General features: G+C 39.9%; 1 protein-coding gene across 1 annotated transcript in view; it reads left to right on the top strand.

The window, feature by feature from the left end:
- RAD51B (RAD51 paralog B) overlaps positions 1 to 23685 on the top strand; it is a 489070-nt gene that overhangs the window by 10280 nt on the left and 455105 nt on the right. Inside the window, exons 4-6 of the mRNA XM_080914684.1 lie at positions 7663 to 7799; positions 16241 to 16360; positions 18047 to 18230. Of these exons, the coding sequence (XP_080770810.1) occupies positions 7663 to 7799; positions 16241 to 16360; positions 18047 to 18230 (441 nt within the window). The remainder of the gene's footprint in view (positions 1 to 7662; positions 7800 to 16240; positions 16361 to 18046; positions 18231 to 23685) is intronic.

Raw genomic sequence — 23685 nt, forward strand, 5'->3', positions numbered from 1 at the left:
TTGTTAGTATAGTTGACTAAAATTATATTGGGGCCAGTGAGACAGCTCAGTGGGCAAAGGAGCTTGCTATTTCATAAGAAGTGGCAGTCTTAGAAGTTATGTGCCATTATTTCTTATTTATTCTGTTAGACACATAGACCAACGTGACGAGTGAAGGGGACCACAAAAGGCATGAATGCAAAGGGTGAGGATCACTGGGTCCATTTGAGAGATTGGCTATCTACTAGTGTGCATACAAATGTATATATGCATTTGTATGTGCATATAATGAAAAACCCCTTAATTCATTAAGGAACTCCGTCTCTCTGTTCTCAGGGACATTGTATCTGGCAAAATTTCTAAAGTGGATTCCTGTGGTGGTTTGAGTAAGAGTGGCCCCAAGAGGCTCATATGTTTGAATGCTCAGTCATCAGGGAATGACCCCGTATGAGGATTAGAAGGATTAGGAGGTATGGCCATGGTGGAGTAGGTGTGGCCTTGTTGGAAGAAGGGTGTCAGTGGAGTGTGGGCTTTGAGGTTCTAAAAGTCTATGCCAGGTCCAGTGTGTGTCTCTGCTTTCAGATCAGGATGTAGCTCTCAGATACATCTCCAGCACCATGCCTGGTGGCCACCATGCTTTCTCTCACCATGCTCCCTGCCATGATGATAATGAACTAAGCCTCTGAAACTGTAAGCCAGCCCACAGTTTAAATGGTTTCTTTTCTAAGAGTTGCTGTGGTCATGGTGTGTCTCAGAGCAATAAAGCAGTGACTAAGATAACTCCCAAGACACTGTATTCTCAGCCCTGGTGTTTGTTGTTGCTGTGATTAAGGCATGTCATACGGCTCAGTAGGGAAGCAACTAGATAGGTCTCATCCCATGAACTCACTGAAGCAGTGATTGTTTTCCCACTGATATGAGGAAGACAGACTCAAAGCATGGGGGATAATGATGGTGTTGCTGGTTTGAAGATGAAGTGGGCATATGAGCAAGAATGCATGTGGCCTCCAGGAACAATGGGCATGCTCCTCCAAGCTCTCAGATGAGCTCAAGAAAACAGAAACAAAAACAAAAACAAAAAAACCCCAAGAAACTCATGCCTCGAGCAGCAGCACAGATTTTGCCAACAGCCTGGCTGGGCCTGGGTCTGGGAGTTGACACTGAGTTTTCCAGACCAGAGCCCAGTACAGCTGAGAACCTTGATTTTAGCCTCATGAGATCCTATGCAGAGAGTTCTGTTCAGCCTGTCAGGAATCAGACCTCTAAGGTCATGAAGAGTCTTCTTTCAGGCTTCTGACTCTGAAATTGGTTACAGCAGTAGACAAGTAACATAGGTATGAATCACATCATTGCATCAAGCAGTCTTGTTTCTCATTCAAAGGCCTAGAAGTGATTGAAGGAGTCAACATAAATCCGGGAATATTATCTTGTCACTTTTATAGTTGCTCTTCCTTAACTTTGACTTTTAATCTCAGAATAGCAGTTTTCCTCCTCAAAGTGAGCCACTGGGTTTTTTTGTTTTTGTTTTTGTTTTTTTTTTTTTTTTTTTTTTTTTTTTTTTTTTTTTTTTGCTATGTTGCTACTGACATTTGAATGGTCTTCAATAATAATTTTTCTTTAGTATCAGGTTAACTATGTGCAACTGATTTTTATCTTCTAGGTATTTCTGTGTGCAGATTTTTTCATTCACTCTGAATTTTCAAGAAGCAAATGACTTTGTTCTGACTTGGCAGGTTTTCTTTCTGTAACCATTGTTGGGTCAAAGCTGGAAACTGAACACAACTTGAAATCTTGTGGTTTGGATGGTAGAATTCAAAGCTAAACTGTCTGAAGCTAACTTTATTAATGTTGAAATATTTCCCCCCAATAAATAAACCTGAAAAATAATGAAATTTTACACACACACACACACACACACACACACACACACACAGCTAGTAAGAAGGAAAATATATGAAGAATATGCTCAAAAGAGCCAACAAACCCAGATATTCCTACTGTTATTCTTGTGATGCTGTGTCTCCCCAGACTGTATCTAGGTGGTACATGGAAGGGACAAGTCAGAGCAAATGAGACTTTACTCAACTTTCTTTAGGTAGATATTTTAGAAGATGGAATAGTAAATTAATACAGTATACTTTCATGGTACTTGATACCTCACTGAATTTTTTTTATATACATTATCTACATTACATTCCACTAAAATCGCCAAGTACGTAGCAGTTTTAATTTCATCAAATCAGAGACTATATCCAAGACCTGGCAGTAGACAATGCTTGTAGGCTGATAGCTCATCCCCCATTTCTCTATCAGTTCACACTCTAACATGCACACATTCATCAGTTTCACAATTCATGTGCAACTTCTACTGACTGGAGTCCCTCTTGTCATGATATGCAATGAACAACTTGCTTTGTGAGTTCAAGGTCAGCCTGGCCTGCATAGTGAAGTCTAGGCTAGCCAGGACTACCAAATGAGGCCCTGCTTTAAAAACATTTTGTTTTTGAAGGGGGCCATTGAGATGGATGAGAGAGTAAGGAGCTTGCCTTGCCAGCCAAGGCCTGAGTTCAGATCCCATGGTGGAAGGAAAGAATCTACTGGCTAAATTTGCTCTTTGCCCTTCACATGAGGGCTATGCACAATATAGAAGAGTAGTAGTAGAAGTAGAAATATTAAAGAGTAATGATAATAACAACAACAGTGATGGGAGAAATAATAAAAGGGATTGTAAAGTGTAAATATTATAAAGTGTTAATAGTATGGTCTAGGCGAATGGTTAGATTTGGTTGCAAAAATGAAATCCACAAATAGAGTCAGATGGAACACTACCTAGCTCATTTTTCGAGGCCACAATACCCCTCGTTTATAAACCATACAAAGACTCTACAAGGAAAGAAACTTCAGACCAATCTTACTTATGAACATTGATGCAAAAATACTCAACAAAATCCTTGCAAACCGAATCTAAGAACACATCAAAACGATCATTCACCATGACCAAGTAGGCTTCATCCCTGGGATGCAGGGATGGTTTAATATACGGAAATCCATCAATGTAATCCACCATATAAACAAACTCAAAGAACAAAACCACATGTTCATCTCACTAGATGCTGAGAAGGCATTTGACAAAATTCAACACCCCTTCATGTTAAAAGTCTTGGAAAGAACAGGAATCCAGGCCCATACCTAAACATAATAAAAGCAATATACAGCAAACCAATAGCCAACATCAAACTTAACCGTGAGAAACTTGAAGCAATCCAACTAAAATCAGGGACTAGACAAGGCTGCCCACTCTCCCCCTACCTATTCAACATAGTACTGGAAGTCCTGGCCAGAGCAATTAGACAGCAAAAGGAAATCGAAGGGATACAAATTGGAAAGGAAGAAGTAAAAAAAATCACTGTTTGCAGATGACATGATAGTGTATGTAAGTGACCCTAAAAATTCCATCAGAGAACTTATACAGCTGATAAACAAGTTCAGCAAAGTGGCTGGATATAAAATTAACTCAAATAAATCAGTATCCTTCCTCTACTCAAAGGACAAACATGTAGAGAAAGAAATTAGGGAAAAGATACCCTTCACAATAGTCACAAAAACTATGAAATACCTTGGTGTGACTCTAACTAAGCAAGAGAAGGACCTGTATGACAAGAACTTCAAACCTCTAAAGAAGAAAATCGAAGAAGATCTCAGAAAATGGAAAGATCTCCCATGCTCATGGATTGGAAGGATCAAGATTGTAAAAATGGCCATCTTACCAAAAGCAATCTACAGATTCAATGCAATCCCCATCAAAATTCCAACCCAATTCTTCATAGAGTTGGAAAGAGCAATGTTCAATTTTATCTGGAATAACTAAAGACCTAGAATAGCGAAATCCATCCTCAACAACAAGAAAACATCTGTGGGAATCACTATCTTTGACCTCAAGCTATATTACAAGGCAATTGTGCTAAAAACTGCATGGTACTGGTACAGAGATAGGCACATGGATCAATGGAATAGAATAGAAGACCCAGAAATGAGCCCTCACATATATAGTCACTTGATTTTTGACAAAGGAGCAGTAAACATTCAATGCAAAAAGGACAGCCTCTTCAACAAATGGTGTTGGTCCAACTGGCACTCAGTATGCAGAAGAATGAAAATGACCCTTTCTTATCTCTTTGTACAAAGCTCAAGTGCACAAGTGGATCAAAGATCTCCACATTAAACTACGTACATTGAAATTATTAGAAGAGAAATTAGGGAAAACCTTAGAACACATAGGCACAGAAGAAAATTTCCTGAACAGAATACCAATGGCTCGTGCTCTAAGGTCAAATATCAACAAATGGGACTTAATGAGATTGCAAAGTTTTTGTAAGGATTAGGACACTGTCAAGAAAACAAAACAGCAGCCAACAAATTGGGAAAAGATCTTTACTAATCCCACATCAGATAGAGGCCTAATATCCAAGGTATACAAAGAACTCAAGAAGTTAGACACCAGAGAATCAGACAATCCTACTAAAAAATAGGGTACAGAGCCAAACAAAAAGTTCTCAATTGAGGAATATCGAATGGCTGAGAAGCATCTAAGGAAATGCTCAACATCATTAGCCATCAGTTAAATGCAAATCAAAACAACCCTGAGATTCCACCTCACACCAATTAGAATGGCTAAGGACAAAAATTAAGATGACAGCAGATGCTGATGAGGATGCAGAGAAAGAGGAACCCTTCTCCACTGTTGGTGGGGTTGTAAACTGGTACCACCACTCTGGAAATCAGTCTGGCGGTTCTCCAGAAAATTGGACATAGTACTACCTGAAGATCCAGTTATTCCACTTCTGGGCATATATCCCAGAGACGCTCCAACATACAACAAAGACACATGCACCACAATGTTCCTAGCAGCCCTATTTATAATAGTCAGAAGCTAGAAAGAACCCAGATGTCCTTCAGTAGATGAATGGATACAAAAATTATGGTATATTTACACAATGGAGTACTACTCAGCTATCAGAAACAATGACTTGATGAAATTCTTAAGAAAATGGATGTATCTAGAGAATATCATCCTGAGTGAGGTAACCTAGTCACAAAAGAACAGACATAATATGCAGCTACTGATAACTGGATACTAACCCCAGAAAACTCTGAACACCCCAGAAACAACTCACAGACTATGTGAACACAGACTATATGAAGTTCAAGAAAAACAGAGGCCAAAAAAAAAAAAAAAAAAAAAAAAAAAGAAAAGAAAAAGCATTATGCTTAATCTTTATACACCAAGAAAACTTTGACTATTTCCAGATTACATCTTGTTTTACAGGTACTTTATGCTCATTGTAACTAGTAAGATTTTAATGCATACTATCAAACCTTTAGAAAAAAATCAAGTACTGCCAAAAATGTATTTATATACTTTTATGCAATAATGCTTTTAAAATCTGTACATTTATCTCTTTTTTAAAAATAAACTTGTTCAATTTAAAAAAGATAATAAATAAAAAATAGCTTATTATTAAAAAGATTTCAGTTGAAGTCCTCTCTGACTTTTTGTTACTCCAGAAATCATCTTAACCAACATGTGGTTGCTGTTAAGAACTCAGAGCTTTTGACATGACATTTATTAGTAAAAAAAGAAAAAAAGAAAAAAAAAAAGAAAGAAATCCATTAAGAATTTCTTTCTTGATAAAACTTCATTGAGGTGAAGATGTTATCAGGGAAGGTATATCCTCAAAAAATGAAGGACTTCCTGCACACAGATGGCCTTTGCTGGTTTCTGTAGTGCTGACGTGGAACTCAGGACCTAACCCATGCTGGATAAGCACTCTGCTGCTCAACTGTGTGCACTGCTATCCTTTTCCAATGCTCATCCCGAGATAAAACGTTGCCTCTGCTGGCCTTGAACTCACTCTGTAGCTAAGCTAGGCCTTGAGTCTGCCTGTTCAGCTTTTCAAGTATATAAGATTATAAACCTTACCACCAACCTGCTAAAATTTCTTAATTAGAAAGCAATGCAAATGCCACTTCCCGGGAGCAGTAAATTTTGATTTGGTAGGAGTTTAGATTGCAAATACACGAATGAAGTTATAGCTCAGCATTAGAATACTTGCCTGGACACACAGACTTCCAAGATCAATCCCTAGTACCATAAGCAAATAATTAATAGATAGCATGTGTGTATGGTATTAGTTTCATCAAACAGTAGATAATATTTACATGTGAGAAACTCAAAAGCAAAATACTGTACATATTAAACTCTGTAGAATGGTGTGTATGCAGAGTTCTTGGGAGGAAGCATGTTTGATGCCTTTGACTTACTTTGAAGTACAAAAGACAGCAACCCAAGGTTTATTGGTGAGTAGATGGAGAGATGGGCAGACAGATTAGTGTAGCAGAAAATAACGTAGTAAAAACAGTAAAGTAGTAAATGTTGACTGCAGGGTTGCATGGACATTCCTTGTAAATAATCTTTTAGCTTTATTTTATTTTATTTATTCGTAGGTATCTGAAAAAAAAAAGAAGTTAATGTTAGATGGGCAAAAGACTATTTCAGACTGAATCAGATTTGCTAGAGTTTAATGACGTTTGTTTGATCCTATTACAATATCATTTGCTGTGACAAAATATTGAAGGCTGGGTACTTTTATGCAGTAGAGAGGTTTATTTGGCTCAGCATCCAGTGGCTAGAAGATCCAAACAGCATGGCCCTAGCCTGTCGGTAAAACCCACCTGGCTGTGTTACACTAAGGCAGAGAAGCAAGAAGGCAAGTACTGTGTACAGAATGGGCCATTGAACTAAGGGACAAAAGTTGCTCAAGTTCCTGTCTGACTTAATTATCTTCCACCAGCCTGACTGTGTTAGTTTCTGCTACGTCAAGCACCACTGCACTGAGGATAAAGTTCCAAGGGTTTGAGCCTTTGGGAGCGTACTTGGGCTGCACAAGACAGGATCTCTGTAGTAGTCTGTGTTGGGATGAGGAGTGCTTATGAGAACCCGCTGAATCAAAAGCCTTTCTGGTTTTTGTTTTGATGGAAAGATGAACAGCTGTATGTAGTGGTACATTTCTTTTAGCTCAGCCTCGGGTAGAGGCAGACAGATTTCTGAGGTCCAGGACTACATAGGAAGTTCTGGGTTAGCCAGGGCTACCCAGTGAGACCCTTTCTCAAAATATAAAAATTAAGAAAAAATGAAAAGAAAGATGAACTAGACAAGCTCTGTGCTGCTATGCCATATCTACTGACCCTGTGTGAGTGGCAAGTGGCTGTGCCGTGCGCTGCCCAAACATTAAAAGTTCCAGCCGGCAGTTTCTCTTCAGTATCATTTGTCAACAGCAGAATATACAGCGAGTGAGTGACACCTTCTCAGTTCTAATTTCACATCTGGTAACAAATTACAGAAGGTGATTGACTGAGTGACCATTTTCTCATTGCTCCCAAGGACATACATGGTCAATAGCCACCAAATAAGGGGAAAGTCAGCTTGCTAAGTGCAATGGGTGTCTTAGGCCAGTAGAGTTTAATTCTTTCTTGAAACCAAGGTTATGGAATTGTTTTTTTTTTTTTTTTTTTTTTTTTTTTTTTTTTTTTTTTGCAGCAAATTCTAAAATAATTTTCTTTGGCTAGCTTACAATGTTCATATAAATTTTATAAACACATATATAACATACACTTTGTTTTTAGATTACAGGTCCACCAGGTTGCGGAAAAACTCAGTTTTGCGTAATGATGAGTGTCTTAGCTACATTACCCACCAGCCTGGGAGGATTAGAAGGGGCTGTGTTATACATTGACACGGAGTCTGCGTTTACTGCTGAGAGGTAGGGGTTTTATTTTTCTATTATAATGCGTGGCTTTTATAGTCCTGTGCACCATGGGACATTTGCAAATAGGTTAAAATTTATTTTAACTTTTAAGAACAAAGGATGCTAAGATACTGGTTTTAAAGGAAAAATTTCTTTTGAAATAGATGCAGGAAGCAGACCATTTTCTTCCTTTCCTGTGTCTTTTTGTTATGGGCTTAAGCATGGTTCCTGTATAAGTTGTGTTTTGTAGAAGGTTGAGAAGAAACAAGGTGAAGAAACAGGGAGGGATGTCAAGTAAATGGGGAAGAGGAAGGACTTGAGAGCAAAAGAGGAGTCGCTTTATACTTTGTCTCTAGGAGGAAATAAAACATTGAGGAATAGATAATCACCAAATAGGAAATGATATATCTTGAGATCAATTCTTATCAATTAGTCAAGATACACCATAGCTATGTTTTTCTTTACCTTTGTAATTGCACCATTATTTCTCTTTTTTATTTCTCTCTGAATAGTAGTCGATCAAAAAGGACCTGATGAGTTAGGACATTTAATATGGATCATCAACTTGATAGGATCTAGAATTGCCTAGAAGACAGGCTTCCATGTAGACCTGTGAGGTTACATCAGCCCCTGGGCATACGTGTGAAGGATTGCTTTGATTGGGTTAACTGATGTGGGAAGACTCACCTCAAAGGTGTGTGGCCCTACTGAGTCCTGGACTGAATAAAAAGGAGAGTCCTGGGCTGGAGAGATGGCTCAGTGGTTAAGAATACTGTCTGCTCTTCCAGAGGTCTTGAGTTCCCAGCAACCACATGGTGGCTCACAACCGTCTATAATGGGATATGGGCACCCCCTTCGGTTGTGTCTGAAGACAGCAACGGTGTACTCACATAAAATAAGTAAATAAAAAAAAAAAAAGGTATTGAGTGTTTATCATTCCCTGCTTCCTGACTGTGGGTGGGATGGGATCAGCTGCTGGGCTTCTCTGCCACGGTGGACGGTACCCTGAATTTTCTCCATGAGTTGCTTTCGTCAGGGTGATTGGTCAGGTGTCAGCAGTAGGAAAGGCAAGTGACACACATGGAAAAGTTCAAAGTGTAGGTTTCTTTCCCTTTTTTGGCCCTGTAAGTTTTCTGAGCCTCTTTTCCTTCCTCCCTTCAAGAGGGAAGGTTTCAGTTTGGAGGAAATAACCAAGTAACACTACACTCACAGGAGCCAGCCTCTTCCTCTGTTTGTGAAGATTCATGGTGTGCTTCTTTTCTTTGCATATGGTCTTAAGTATGTTTTAAGATTTTTATATTTACTTATTTCTCCATCTTTTTTCTGCCTTCAGGTAGTGTTAGTACTTACATCAGAGGCAGGGTACAAAACAGGTACAATTTTAGTCTCTTTACATGTACGTTAATATGTGTTACATAATTAACAAGAAGGTGGTTTTAGGGTAGGGGTGAGAACCTGCATTGTTTTAGTTTTTATTGTGTTCTTCATATAGCCCTAGAGGGGGCAAGGTTGCTCTCCAGAGTATGTGTTGAGGTCTGGTGAGCGTAAGTGGATCGGAGGCGTAGTGCCCTTGGTATAGCCGTCTTCAGGAGTCTGCCGTGGTGGACCATGCACGGAGCCTGCTCGGTAGGTCAGGTGTTATTTATGCTGTTGTCAGTCTGCTTGACCCTGTTGGAGTTATCAGAGATGGATGGTCAGTGAGTTGTGTAAGATTTCTGCCACAAGTAAGCTGAACAGTCAAAGAACAGTGGTGTGAACAAAAATAGGTACACTTTTCTCATGTGTGAAGATCTGTTTCAGCTACTCAGTGATGAAAGGACCTAAAGCTGGTTTGTTTTTAGGCATCTGTATTCATTCTGTGCTTAGGTTAGTGGGAAGAGAAAGGGTTAGGCACATTTTCATTAGGAAAATATTCTTTTTAATTTTTGTTATCTACCTACCTACCTACATACCTATCTATCTATCTATCTATCTATCTATCTATCTATCTATCTATCTATCTATCTATCTACCTACCTATCTATCTATGAGACAAAGTCTCTCTATATATCTCTGGATATCCTGCAGTTCACTATGTAGACCAGGCTGGCTTTGAATTTACAGAGATTTGTCTGCCTCTGCCTCCTGAGTCGACTTTAATTAGGGATTAAAGTCAAGCATCACTAATTGTGGAGGTTTACAGGATATCTACTTCCTTTCATCTTCTTACTTGCAGATGTTTTTTTTTAGCCACAGCAGTTCCCCTGTGGATGTCTTATTAGATCACTTCTATGTGGGAGAATGGGAAGGTGAGGGGAAGAGGTTCTCTAGCAATCATGATGAGTTGTGAGGCTTGTTTGTACTGCTGTTTGAATAAACCTGAGACTCAAAGCAACGAGGAACTGGAAGTGGGTTGGGCTGGTAAGTCAGTGTTTAACCAGATCCCAGGTTGTTTCTGGATTTAAGAAGAGATAGAGGGGATGGGGAATATGAGACTCTAAAGGAATTTGAAAGAGAGGCTAAGATGCTGAGTGTGCAGGGTTATGGACGCCCTCTTCTGGATGATTCAGAAAAATGTCTATTTTTATTTGTTTTACCAATTAGACATCTGCTTAAAACAGTGTAGTCTAGATGCCATAAGTTTACATGCCCTTAGAGAAGATGGGTAAGCACAGTAACAGATCTGTGTTCCAGCTTATGGGAATTTGACAGAATTCCTGTCCATATGAATCAAATAAGCGTTATATTATGTTTATTGGAGACAAGCAGGAAAAGATGGAATGGGAAGTCAGCATGTAGCTGAGTTGCAAGGGGATAATGAATTCTTTAAATTTGACAGGGCAGAGAGAAACCTCCTAGTGTCTTAACAATAGTTGTATATATGATTTGTGGCTTGTGGAGTTACATTGCTCAAAGTATATAATTTATAACTAGAGCCAAAGATTAATTCAGTTTAGACACTAAGTAAAAGGAGAATCTGGTTTGCTTATTTCTCTTATCTTAAAGAATCCATTTTATAAGTGAAATTGTGGGGTGGTTGGTAGCGCACTATTCAGGTTTATGGTTGAGGACTGTTGATGAGGTTACATCCACAGCTCACATATGCTTTGCCTTAAGCATGGCTTTAACATTCTTGTTCCAGATAAATCTCAGAAAGAGCATTATCTCTGTAGGCATTCTTTATAGCTCTTTTGTTAGTGATTTAATTTTGTCCTGCCTACAGATCTTTCCTTCTCCTTTATATGTCTATTAGTGCTTTTTTAAAAACTTATTTTATAGGTATAAGTGCTTGCCTGCATGTGTATATCTGTGCATCAGTCTATGGCTCCCACAGAGGATGTTGAATCCCCTGGAATTGAAGTTACAGATGGCCGTGAGCTGCCATGTGGGTGCTGGGTTGAAACCGAGTCCTTTGGAGGAGTAGTCAGTGCTCTTAACTGCTAAGCCATTTCTCCAGCCCCTTTCCTAATGGTTCTTAGACATGTTAGATGCTGGACTTTAATGTCCATCTCAAAGGTGTTGGGTCTTTTGTTTTAATATATAGTTAAGATTATTTTGATGGTCTTTGAGACTGATTGAGCCTCAGCACTGTGAAGTCCCTCTGAGGACTGCACCTATTCCCCAGGGTATAATTAGATCTCTGCATTCCCTGTTGCCATGGGAACATGCACGGTTCTTGCCCTGTGTGAGTGGTGGAAGTATTTAGTCTGTTGTTGTCTCCTGGTCCTTCCAGAGGAGTTTCCTTCTATACATTACGCATATTAATTCTGGAGTGTACCCCGCCACCCAGGCCACCTTTTCTTTTCTGCACGTGTGACTTCATGGGCTCTACCAGCTTAGCTGTTCCGCACTCTGATATCTTCTCCGCTGGGCCCACCAGACTTTCATTGGCTTCCCTTTTTCATGTCGTAGAATGGAAAGTGCCTCTGGTGTGAGCCTGGGATATCCTTTAGGTTCCTTTATTAGTTTCCTCTCTCACGAGGGTCACAGTTTTAAAGTATTGTTCAGTGTGCGAAACTGCTACTTCAGATATTTTGTCTGCTTTTCTAATTGATGCTATCAGGGCAGTTCCCAAGCCAGGAAATCTTTTGTGCCCAGAAGTCAAAATTCAAGTTATTTACCTTGAATTCACTCTGTACTGGCTTTATTTCCTAGTCCTAGATTGAAAATGATTTTTCAAAATCTTATTCAACTCAATAGTATTTAAAACACAGCCATATGTTGCTTAGTGGTGGTGGTAGGGTTTGGGGACATATTACTAAGTCAGTCAGTCCTGTGACTCTGTTAGAATGTACTTACACAGACTATATAGTGTGTGTTCATCATGGGTGTGGCCTCTGCACACAGTCAAAAGATGCGATGAGCAGAAACAGGGTGGGGCTGATGCCCTCTGTTTTACAGAACTTAAAAATACTGTAGAAGTAACGTACACTCTAGAGTAATGGTTGCTAACAGAGTAAACACAGCCAGAAATATCACCAAGTGATGTATACTGTGCATAATTTATGTGCTGTGCTTTTATATGGCTGATAACATAGTAAGTTTGTGTATGCCAACATTACTATAAACTGACTAATGTGCTGCCCGTGGACAGTGCTGGCTGTGACATCACCAGGAAGTGCTGGTTCTCAGCCCCATCACGCGGCCACCACGTGTTCAGCACTGCAGCACTGAGGATGGCCGTTGTTCTCTCCAGTGTCCGTCAGTCAGCGTCTTAGGACCACTCTCTCTTGGTTTTATCCCCGTTTCTGTCTGTGCTGCTGGGCCCTACTCACTCTGGCAGCCTCTAAGCCTTGGAGAATCCCGGACCTCAGTTTCAGCATCTGTTCCTCCCCTGTCAGTCCTCAGTTTCTCACACCCACTCATGATTTTAGTAAATTTCTTGATTGGCAGAAGGGTCATGGATTCATGTTCTGAGCTTTCCCACAAGCCCCAGATTCATATACATTTGCCATTTGACATAATAACATATTATAGTTACATTTATATATGTGGAAGCTTGATATATCTGAAGATGAATTCTGGATTTCCTGGTTAAAAAGAAAATAATAGAACACCAGTAACTACAATCCCGATTGGATCACCATTGTTCTAGATATTCATCCAATCAATCAAACCTTTCCATCCTCCCCCACCTTTGAATTGTACTTTAAATCTGGTTACTTCTAATTATCTGAGATTTCCTTAGGTCCAGGCACCATCGTTCCTTGTGTGGACAGTAGTACTTGTTCCTCCCTTGCCTTTGAACAGCCTTTTCTCCATGCAACATCTAGAGCCATCTTCCCCGGTCCCCTCCCTCATCCGTCTCTCCCTCCATCTGTGTGTGTGTGTATGTGTGTGTGTGTATTTGTATGTGTGTGTGTGTGTGTATTTGTATGTGTGTGTGTGTGTGTGTATTTGTATGTGTGTGTGTGTGTATTTGTATGTGTGTGTGTGTGTGTGTGTGTGTGCCCACATATGGAGGCTGGAGGAGAATGTATCATTCTCTTCCTTCTTCGAGACTATTTCTCTCAGGCCTAGGAGCTAGGCTGATGGCCATCAAGTCTGACCCTGAGACCACCCCTACCCGCTAAGCCATCTCCTCAGACTCTTGAGCAGACCTTCAACAAAATTTATTATTTTGTATCCTATGTGTATGCATGCTTTGCCTGCATGTGTGTATGAGCAATGAGGGTGTACTTGGTGCCACAGAGGCCAGAAGAGGGTGGCAGGTCCCTGAGGTCTGGAGTTAAGGATGGTTGTGAGTCACCATGTGGGTGCTGGGAAATGAATGCCATCTTCTGAGAGAGCAGCCAGTGGTTTCTAACATCAAGCCACCTCCACCCCCCACAGAGCAGTCTTTTACTTTAAAAATTTTTATTTTTAAAGAAACACGTGGGATGTGGTGGTTGTGTGGTTAAGGTAATGGTCTGTTAAAAAAAGGAAACCTGATGGTGTCAGGTCTGCTCCCAGACTTCTCATTTTTCTTAATAAAATCCAAAGAGACTACACAGATCTGAAGGTCTGAGGGGACCTTGATTGCTGGCTAGCTCTCTGGCTTCCCCCGCTTCAATCTTCCTCCTGCTCCTTGTCCAGCTACATATTCTGTAGCTGGCCTCCGGTGTGTTTTGCTTTTCTCTCCTTCTGGAATGTCTTAGGGTTTCTATTGCTGTGGTAAAACACAAGATGGGGGAGGGTGGGGGAGGGAGAGAACAAAGTACTAAACCTCACAAACAAACAAGTTAGGGAGCAAAGGGTTTATTGGGCTTATACAGGACCTCAAAACACGGCAGGGACCTGGAGGCAGGAGCTGATGCAGAGGCCTTGGAGGGGTACTGCTTTTTACTAGCTTGCCACGGCTTGCTCATCCTGCTTTCTTACAGAACCCAGGATCGGCAGCCCAGGGATGGCTCCACCTCCCCATAAATCACTAATAAACTGTGCTTTCTAGGCCGGCCCACAGCCCGACCCTATGGAGGCCTTTTCTCAGCTGAGGTTTCCTCCTCTCAGATGACTGTAGTTTGTGTCCAGGTGACACAAACCTAGCCAGCACATAGAGAATGTAGCTTTCTCCTCCCTTGTGCTCATTTCCTTTTTTGGGGGTGTTGTGATGTCATATATTAGTAGTTAGTAGTGCGTAGCACATAGTCCTCAGTAAGTCTTGAATGAGTGAATTTTAAATGCATCTTTTCAAAGAAGTGCTTTTAATAAAAAGATACCCACTAGGTGGCAGTGTTTTCAAACTTTATGTGATGATGTTGGTGGCAAATACAGGTTTTCTGTCCCTTCAAGAACAAGATCTTGTGAAGAAGATTGTCACTGGATACTAATGTGATTAATACCAGGCATTTAGAAAAACTTCATTGATATTTATTTTGATTTATGTTTTTTTAAAACAAGTTTCCTAGAATAAAAGTCATTTGGAGAAGTAACCTTTAGAAAGGTCAGTATATTTACCTATCATGGCAGATGTGCGTAACCGTAGCTCCTATGCATGGACCATCATTCCTCATGAGCAGGCTTAATGGAACAAGCAGGGAGTCTCAGAGCCGTTCATCTCTCAAGCCACTGGTTGAAAACCAGCCTAGTGTTGCACTGTAGCCAGTAAGTTAGGTACTCTCAACTGTTCCTAACCACAGGCCATCCAAACTGTGAGAAATCCTCAAGTTTAGTATATGTGGCTGTACCCAGCCTATTGAAAATCCGTGTCTTTCAAGTGCTAGAGCTCCAGCTGCCTTCTCCACCGAACACTGAACTCACATCAGACAGCCCCATCACCACCACCAACGCTACCAGGACTACAACCCCCATCATCGTGATAATAAAATGACGATGGCCAAAGCCACATCCTTTCTTTTTTGCTTTTCTTACTTTCTGTCCTTACTTCCTATCCTTCCCTCAGTCCCCATGCCTCATCAAACACTCCTCACTTGGATACCTCTTTAAATACTATTTTTTTTCTTTTGAAGCATTTTTATTTCTTTTTATTGAACCAAATTATATATTTCTCTTTTCAGTTTACTGAAAATGGACTTAAAAAGTTCTTGACTGTCTTTATTTTTCTCCTCCCCCCCGTTTTGAGTCCCTCTCTTGCTTCTGATTATAGCATATTTAGGGATTTGTTTTGTTTATCTATTTAAAGTCCTCCGCCTCCTCGAACCCTTGAACTTTTTGGAGATGAAGACACTGCTCTTTTGTTCTTCCGTAGATTATGGAAGATTAGGATGGCTTAGTGTTTAAAGTTTCTTTTCCAGATCTCCATGGATGGCTAAGTAGGGCTTATCCCTTTCAACCGGGATACAGCTAAGCTCCAAGGGTCTTGTTTTTGAGTTTTAAATCTTACACTTTTGTAATTTCTGGCAATGCCCTTCATGCCTTGTTCTGCTATGTGATGCTGTCACGTATGTTTTGGTTTTATCACTCTTCTTCACTTGGCCTGCCCCATATGATTAGATTTAGCTTTGGGTTCTGAATTCAGTATTTAGGAAATAACTTTTTGTTAACAAAAAGTAACTGGATAGCATTAATTTGGTTAAGCAATAATTTTCTGTTTACCAAGGAACTACCAGATAGTATTAAATTTTAATTGAGAAAGCATATTTTCTAGAAAGAGATGTGACAACTTAGATATATTATTATTAGGATACAGTATTATATTAATTGAAATAGACTTTGTTCATTTGAGCAACTGGAAGTTTTTTTCTAATTTCTACTATGTTAAAATAGCTCCTATAAAAATGTTGTTTGTAAACATATTACTTCCACTAATGAAATCTTGTGGACATTGTTGCTTGCTGGAAATTTGATGAGACAGCAGACCTCTGATAATTCACACAGAGGACACGTGTAGTTCAGACTTGTGTTTCGAGCCTTTTGCCTTTACCTGACATATACAGAAACGTCTTAGGAGTTTCTCACGTGGACTGTGTTGGGGACTCAGCAGTGTCTCCTTCAGTATTCACTGTTCTTTCGTGTTTTCTCCTCCCTTCTCTTCATAGACTGGTTGAGATCGCAGAATCCCGTTTTCCACAGTATTTTAACACTGAGGAAAAGTTGCTTCTCACCAGCAGTAGAGTTCATCTTTGCCGAGAACTCACCTGTGAGGGACTTCTACAAAGGTAGGTGGTTTCATGTTTTGATATTTTAGTAATGCTATGAGGGTTTTCCCCTCACCAACTTTAGGTTCTTAGTAAAATAATTTTATATAATGGAGTTAAGAAAATAATTATTTGTGCCTTCTTTGTTTGTTGTAGTTGTTTTGAAATGTTTCTTTAAAATGGAATAAAAAATCAAGTAAATGCTTTGGAATCTAAGTGGTTTATTAAGTTGTTTTGTTAGTGAGTTTAGTGTTAGTAAATGTGGCAGCGTAGAACAGCAAATATATGTTTTCTGGGGGCTGAGCATCTGGAAGTGGCTAGCTGGTGCTCCTGCTTTGCTTGTTGCCCAGAACTATGGTCATTTCATGCCTGTCCCAAGCTCACTGATGTGCTATTGCAAGATGTCCTTTCTTTACATATGGAAGGTGTCACTTTCTCTTATGCCCCACTGTCTGAAACAGGAGCACCGCTGTTTTGTCATAAGTGTTTGTCACATAGACCAACTCTTGTGGGTGTGGGAGGGTACTTATGTACAGATTCATACAAACAGGTGACATACCAGGGTAGGGGAATAAGAGGGAGCCATTACTTTAAAATTGCAGCTTTTGTAGTATTGTAGGACAACATGAAAACACTGTCTCTATTTGCAGAAGAAGGCAATATGATAGGAGTGCTGAACTAATTTGCAGAAGAAGGCAATATGATAGTGTGTGCTGAATTTTACAGCCATCACTGTAACTTAGGGAAGTTTGTGTGTGTGTGTGTGTGTGTGTGTGTGTGTGTGTGTGTGTGTGTGTCTGCATGAGCAAGTGCACATGTGTTACTGGGATTGAATCTAGGGGCTTGTGTGTGTCAGGCAAGTGCTCTACCAAAGAGCCGCATGCCAGCCCTGTTTAAAGTTTTTATTTTGATAATGTGCAGACTACGTTATCCAGTATGGTTTTGAACACCTCCCACTGTAGTCCAGTTTAGCCCTGGCCTTGCTTCTTCAGTTTCCTGAGTAGTGAGAACTGCACACCTGTGTCACCAGAGCTGGCTTGCTGTTATTTTAAAGCTGATTAACCTTTTCAGCTCAGTAGAGTTGTTGTTTTAGATTTATTTATCTTATATTTTATGAGTACAAGTATTTGCCTGCATATTTGTGTGTGTACCACTTACATCTCTGATGCTCTTGGAGGTTGGAAGAATGGGTGGGATCCCCTGGAACTAGAGTTACAGATGGGCATGAACCCCCACGTGCGTGCTGGGAACCAAACCCTGGTCCTCTGCAAGAGTAACAATATTCTTAATCATTGAGCCATCTCTCTCTTCTGCCCCTTCACTCTGTGTTTTAAAGTCATGTCTTGGCAGTTGCTTACAGATCTTCAGTGTTAGGCCTGTTTTTCTGAGTTCTAACTCCAAAAGCATGACTGTCCTCTCCCTACATTCTATCTCTGTACTGGAGAACAACCAGAATCCCGAGCATGTTTGCAAGCAAACTCTGGGCTGTCCCACTGTTTGCTCTAACACTCTCTTCCCCTCACAGATGTTTGCAGACCTCCATTGCTAACTCTTCCCTGGCTCCCAGCACTTACAGCTTGCCCATCCTGTGTTTGGTTTTTCTCTCGAACCCCAATATAATGTTCTTCCATTTTCCTTCTGAAAAGAAAAGCAAATGAATAAAATTGTGTCTTAAATTTGTTCTTTTTACAAATTCTACTTTCATAGGCTTGACTCTTTGGAGGAGGAGATCATTTCGAAAGGAGTTAAGCTTGTGATTGTTGACTCCATCGCTTCTGTGGTCAGAAAGGAGTTTGACCTGCAGCTTCAAGGCAACATCAGTGAAAGGAACAAGTTCTTGGGCAAAGGAGCATCCTTACTGAAGTACCTAGCTGGGGAGTTTTCAATCCCAGTAAGTTCTCTTTTCCTTCTTGTCTCTCACAGTATGAGGTAATATTCTTAGGGAAGACTAAACAGGTGACTTTCTAAAGTTCGATTGCTATGGCAAGGAACTGCTTTCGTAAGCCACTCTCTCTGCTGGTTATTTCCCTGTTTATAACTTGACCTGGGGACAGACTTAAGTGCTTCTGATGGTTCCCACCATCACCTGCTTTAGTCTTTCTCACCGTTTAACTCGCTCTGCGTGTTCTGTGTCATGTCTGTCATGCTGAGATTGCTATTAAGTGGTACACCTCCCAGAGCAGCCTGCATCTGTTTCTGCAAACTTTCTTTGCAGTGACGGTGTGTCCTGAAGATTTTGTAAATTACATCGTTGAGGCTTTGTTCATAGGTTACTATGTTCGGTGCTGTTTTGGTTTGCTTCCAACCGACAGGGGGCAACCATTCATGGAAATGCCATTGAGAAAACCGTAATGTCGGAATGGTTTTCTGTTTGGGCGTTGTGATCAGGCAGTCTGAGGGGGATTAGCCCGGCTGGTGATGCCTCGGGAACATCGAGTACTGTTACGTTTGCATTTACTTCTTCCAGACGGAGCCCTGCTGTCCGGCCCTGACTACTCTCCCCTCAGACCCTCTTGCTTTTGCCTTAGCGCTGGGGTTACAGGTGTGGGTTACCACACTTTTCCAGGCTTTTCAGTTTTCGCCACATCTCACTCGGTCAAGGAAAGATAAAATCTGCTTGAGACTTTATGGGTTTTATTTGTTTTAGGGAAATTAAGAGCTTGGGTCTTTGTATCATAAAGAATATATACAAACAGTGAGTCACCATGTAGCCTTTAATTTGTAGCAAGAAGTCGGGAGGAAGTTCACACATACACATTCTACAAATTTTAATGGCTCTAAAATTTATAGTTTGAATTAAAATCAGCTATTAAAAAGTTTATCTTGAGCATTATTATGTTTTAAGTTTTTAATAGTAACTTAAATGATACGTTTGGATTTCTATTGTTTCTGGTCAAGTAGAATAGAAAAATTATAATTTATAATAGGTAATTTATCTTTCTAAGTAAGAAAAAGAACTCTTCTTTGTTTTTAGTAGAGCTCTCTGAAACAACAGAGCTGGACATGGCTGTATCTGTCTCTAATCTAGATGCTTCTCCCTAGGGTCAGTGCTCCAAGCACAACCAATATGTTACGGAGTTAGGAGGTGCGACCACCTTTGATCCTAGGAAGCAGAGGCAAGAGTGTCTCTTGTGAGTATAAGGCAAGCCTGGTCTAAATAGTGGGTTCCAGGACAGCTAAGGCTATAAGGTGAGACTCTTGTCAAAAAGAAAAGAAATGAAGGAAGGAAAGAAGAAATAGGAGGAAACATAGGAATCAAATGTTTTTTTTTTTTTTTTTTGTATTATTTCAAGGCACTGACTCCCTCCCACCCTTCAATATAAGACATTTTTACTAGAGCAAGTATTTTATAATTAAGATTATGTTGCCTTGTTATTAGAATAGCACTGAGTAGCCCAAACTATCTCACATTAAAGCATTACAAACTTAAAGAAAGGAATGCTTTATGCTTTACATTTTTTATTTTTTGCTGGAAATTCTTTTTTATGGTCTATAAAACATTCATTTGGTTTTATACTTTACCATTTTTGTTTGTTTTGTTTTAAACCAAGTAATCCATGACTAGTGTCATTTGCTGGATCTGGCATTTACTTGTCTTATAAGGTTCAAAGTTTCCTTTCCTTTTAGAGGTTATGTTATATTTTGCATTTTTCATAATATTTAAAATTTTCAGTGTGTAAATATTTTCCTAAGAAGCATGAAGGTTTTTTTGTTTTTCTATTTTTGTTCCTGATTAAATCTAGTCTTTCGGAACCAAGTGGCACTGTTCACTGCTTGGCACTGTTCACAGCTCTCTGGGCAGCCTTTTCCCCATGGCTGTGCCATGAGTGTGGCTACTGAGTCATCAGCCTTTGAGCGGAGAGATGTTGAAGGCTCAGGTGTGGAGAGGGGTCCTACAGCCTGCTGTTCTTTGTCAAGGCCCAGAACCTTGACTGCTTCCATGTGAGCATCTACACGTCTTTGGGAACAAGAACAAAAGTTGGGTGAATGGCTGCTTCCCCTTATTCAAACCGCGTACCCCACACTTGCAGATAGTCTCTTACCCCAGGAGTGTGAAGACATAGGAATAACCTTTCCTAACAAAGGATACTTAGGAAATCATCAGGTGTACTGCATGTGTAGTCACAATACTGTACAAGTGCTTATACTCATTTAATATTATAGATGATAACTTGTGAGGCCTACATGTTTATAATGCACACATATATAACATGTGTGTTTATAATATGTATATATTATGCATGTGTAATTATGCATATAATAATATATATGTTATAGCTTCTTTTGGTTTTAACATCCTTGCTATAGTTAATGTGATTACTCAGGTTTTCTCTTGTCTTTTGAGCTACCAGCAAATCTTTTGTTTGGGAAGGGTGACATCATTTGAGCTTCGTGTGGACATGAATGTGCTTATATTTTAATTCTGTCTAAATGGCTCTTGTCTACATTAGTCACTGACCATCAAAGAGATTCCAAGTGACATCACTTTACTGGAAACACACATATTATTATGTTATGGAGGATTTGAGTTATAAACTTAAACAGTCTCAGGAGAGAATTTTATAGACTTGAATGCGTTAAGACTGTGGTTTGAGAAACACAGTTGCAGAAGTCTGGTGGAATCTTCTCTCCAAACCTTAGGGGAGTTTAGGAGTATGCCGCTGTGGGCAGGACTTTTATCTTTAAAGCATATTCATTCTCGTCTCAGAAGGAGTAGTAGATCCTTGTCTTAGGGCTTCATTGCTGGGAAGGGACAACTCGACCAAGGCAGCTCCTATCAAGGAAAACACTGAGTTGGGACTGGCTTCCAGTTTTAGCGGTTCAGTCCATTATCATCATGGCAGGAAGCCGGGCATCATGCAGGCAGACTTGGTGCTGGAGGAGCTGAGAGTTCTACATCTTGATCTGAAGGCAGCCAGGAAGAGGGTCTCTTTTACATTGTGTGGAGCCTAAGCATAGGAATCCTCAAAGCCTACATATTGACATACTTCCTTTAACAAGGCCACACTTCCAACATTGCCACTCCCTAGGGTCAAGCATTTAAACATATGAATCTATAGGGGCCATACCTATTCTAATGACCACACTCCTGAAACTGTAGATGGTTAGTGGAAATAATATGAGAAGAGTTTAGATGCTGCCTTCCAAAGTCAGCAGAGACTATGGTTGTATTGCCTGTTCACTGCCCGTTCTAGTTACCATTCATATAAAGCAGTAATGTCACACGGAAAATTCTTGATCAGATTAAGATAACAGGATGTTCTTGCCAAGAGGAATTGTTAGATAGCTTACAGTAGCTCCCCTCCCACATTTCCTTTTTTTTTACAGGTGATACTGGAAGCAGGAATAGCTTTTTTTCTCACCTATAACTATTAAAGTCCAGATTATTCTAAGACATGACTGTAGCCATTTTCCTGTGGTTGTCTTCTGTGTTCTCTGTTATGTGCTTGTTGGGAATATGCATGGCTCTAATATATTGTTTTCCAAGGTTTCTTTTGAAATAGTAATATCCATTTTATGCCTAAAATCTTGGAAAAATGAATAAAAGTATGTATACTTCTCATTTTGCTATTTAAAAGCATTCAGATCATTAACAAGAAGAAACTGTTTTTGTTTTAAGTAAAGAAAACTTGAAAAAGGCATAAATTTTTTCCCTCAATTTAATCTGACCCAATTTTATATGGGCCAGAATTTATTTTTCTTTTACGTTAGCTGTCCCATTGTGTAAAATGAGCTTCATCTTTAAGATCATACCTTATTGTCGACACTAATAAATGCTAAAAAAATTTTAAAGTAGTAGGGGAGTTTATTAAAATATTGAGATTTTGTTAATTTCAAAATTTTCATATTGTGCTTCTGACTTGTGACATAGGTTTTATGTGTCTGCTTTTGCATTCTGCTTTCATATGAATGTTCAGAGTTTGCATTTTTGGAGTCTTATGAAGTTGCTCATTGAAACAGAAATCACAGATCCTTAACACTGGAGTCAGAGTTTGTATTGTGTATCGTAATCCTGTGGCTTCTCTGAAAACCAGGTCTTTTGGGTTCAGTCTGATCATTCATGAGTCACACCCTGGACTCTGAGGTGAGGAGGACTCTGTGGGGCCTTCTGTTTGCATATACCGTGATCTTTCAGCCTATCTTCTTTCTATCCATGGACCTTAAACTCACTGTGTAGTAAGCCTTTATTTCATTATTAGCTAGTGAAATTTTAGAAAACGTTCTCTTTCATTTGTCTAGCCTTTTCTGACATGACAGATTTTGTTTTTATTGTTAACTAAAGTCAGAAGCTAGAAACACATACATGTTATTGAATAGGTGATTGGCAAGGCAGCATGTAGTACTGGGATAAATCAGGTAGCCCAGGAATACACTCACTGTAAGGAAAGGGTCAACTCAACCGACCTGGGTTGTTCAGGTCTTCAGAAAAGACTTCCCTAACTCTTACCTGGGTCCTGGGAATATTCTACCTAGTAAGCATTTTTGTGTGCTTGAGGGATAAGGGCACAGGTACCAGTTTGATCACAGTTTATGCAAACAGTGTGGTTTGTGGTGAGTGTTGATTTTGCTCTGGGAACTGGAGTCCAGTTAGCTGAGGTCATGTAAGTGGGTGCTGCATGCCTCCTGACCCCTAATAACAATCTGGACACCAAGGATTGAGCCAACTTCCCTGACTAAAACCACTTTGCACATGTTGTCCTAAGTCACTGTGGAGACTATTAAGCACACCCTTCAGCTCCATCGGGGGAGGACAGTGGGAGCGTCTACTGGTCTCTCTGCACTTTGTCACAGTTTTCTTTGTTGATTCCACCTGTCTCTGTCCCTTAAAAGTCATAACTGAGGAAAGAGAAGGGAAAGAAGGGAGAGAGAAGGAAGCTTAGCTGTAACATCTTTTCTGAGCTTGCTTTAAAATTCTTTTATCATTGTATATTGATAGTTTATAATTTTTTTTTTGTATCGATGGGATCCAAAGGGTTGTTGTGGTAATTTTAATGGTAATTGCTTAAGACTGGCAGGATATAGTTAATAGTGTCCCATTGAGCATGAGTCACTAGCTTTGATGACTGTGCTGTCACGTACTGAGCGAGTGAGGTGGTGGGAGGAGCTGGGAGAAGAGAACTCTGTTTTATCTTTGCAACTTTATAGTAAATCTAAAATTATTGCAAAATAAACAGTTTTTCAAAAGGAAGTAAAATGTGTGATTTCCTTTGCCTTAGTTGGTCGACAGACTCATAAAGGCACTCGCTGTACTAGTTGTGCCTGGTGAAGGGAATGTGCATTTGAGGTACTGGCTCTACTCCCTTTTGGCCATCTGCTTCTATAGATAATATCTACCACCTCATTAT

This window comes from Micromys minutus (assembly GCF_963924665.1).
Source record: "Micromys minutus genome assembly, chromosome: 1".
In the NCBI taxonomy this organism is placed as follows: domain Eukaryota; kingdom Metazoa; phylum Chordata; class Mammalia; order Rodentia; family Muridae; genus Micromys; species Micromys minutus.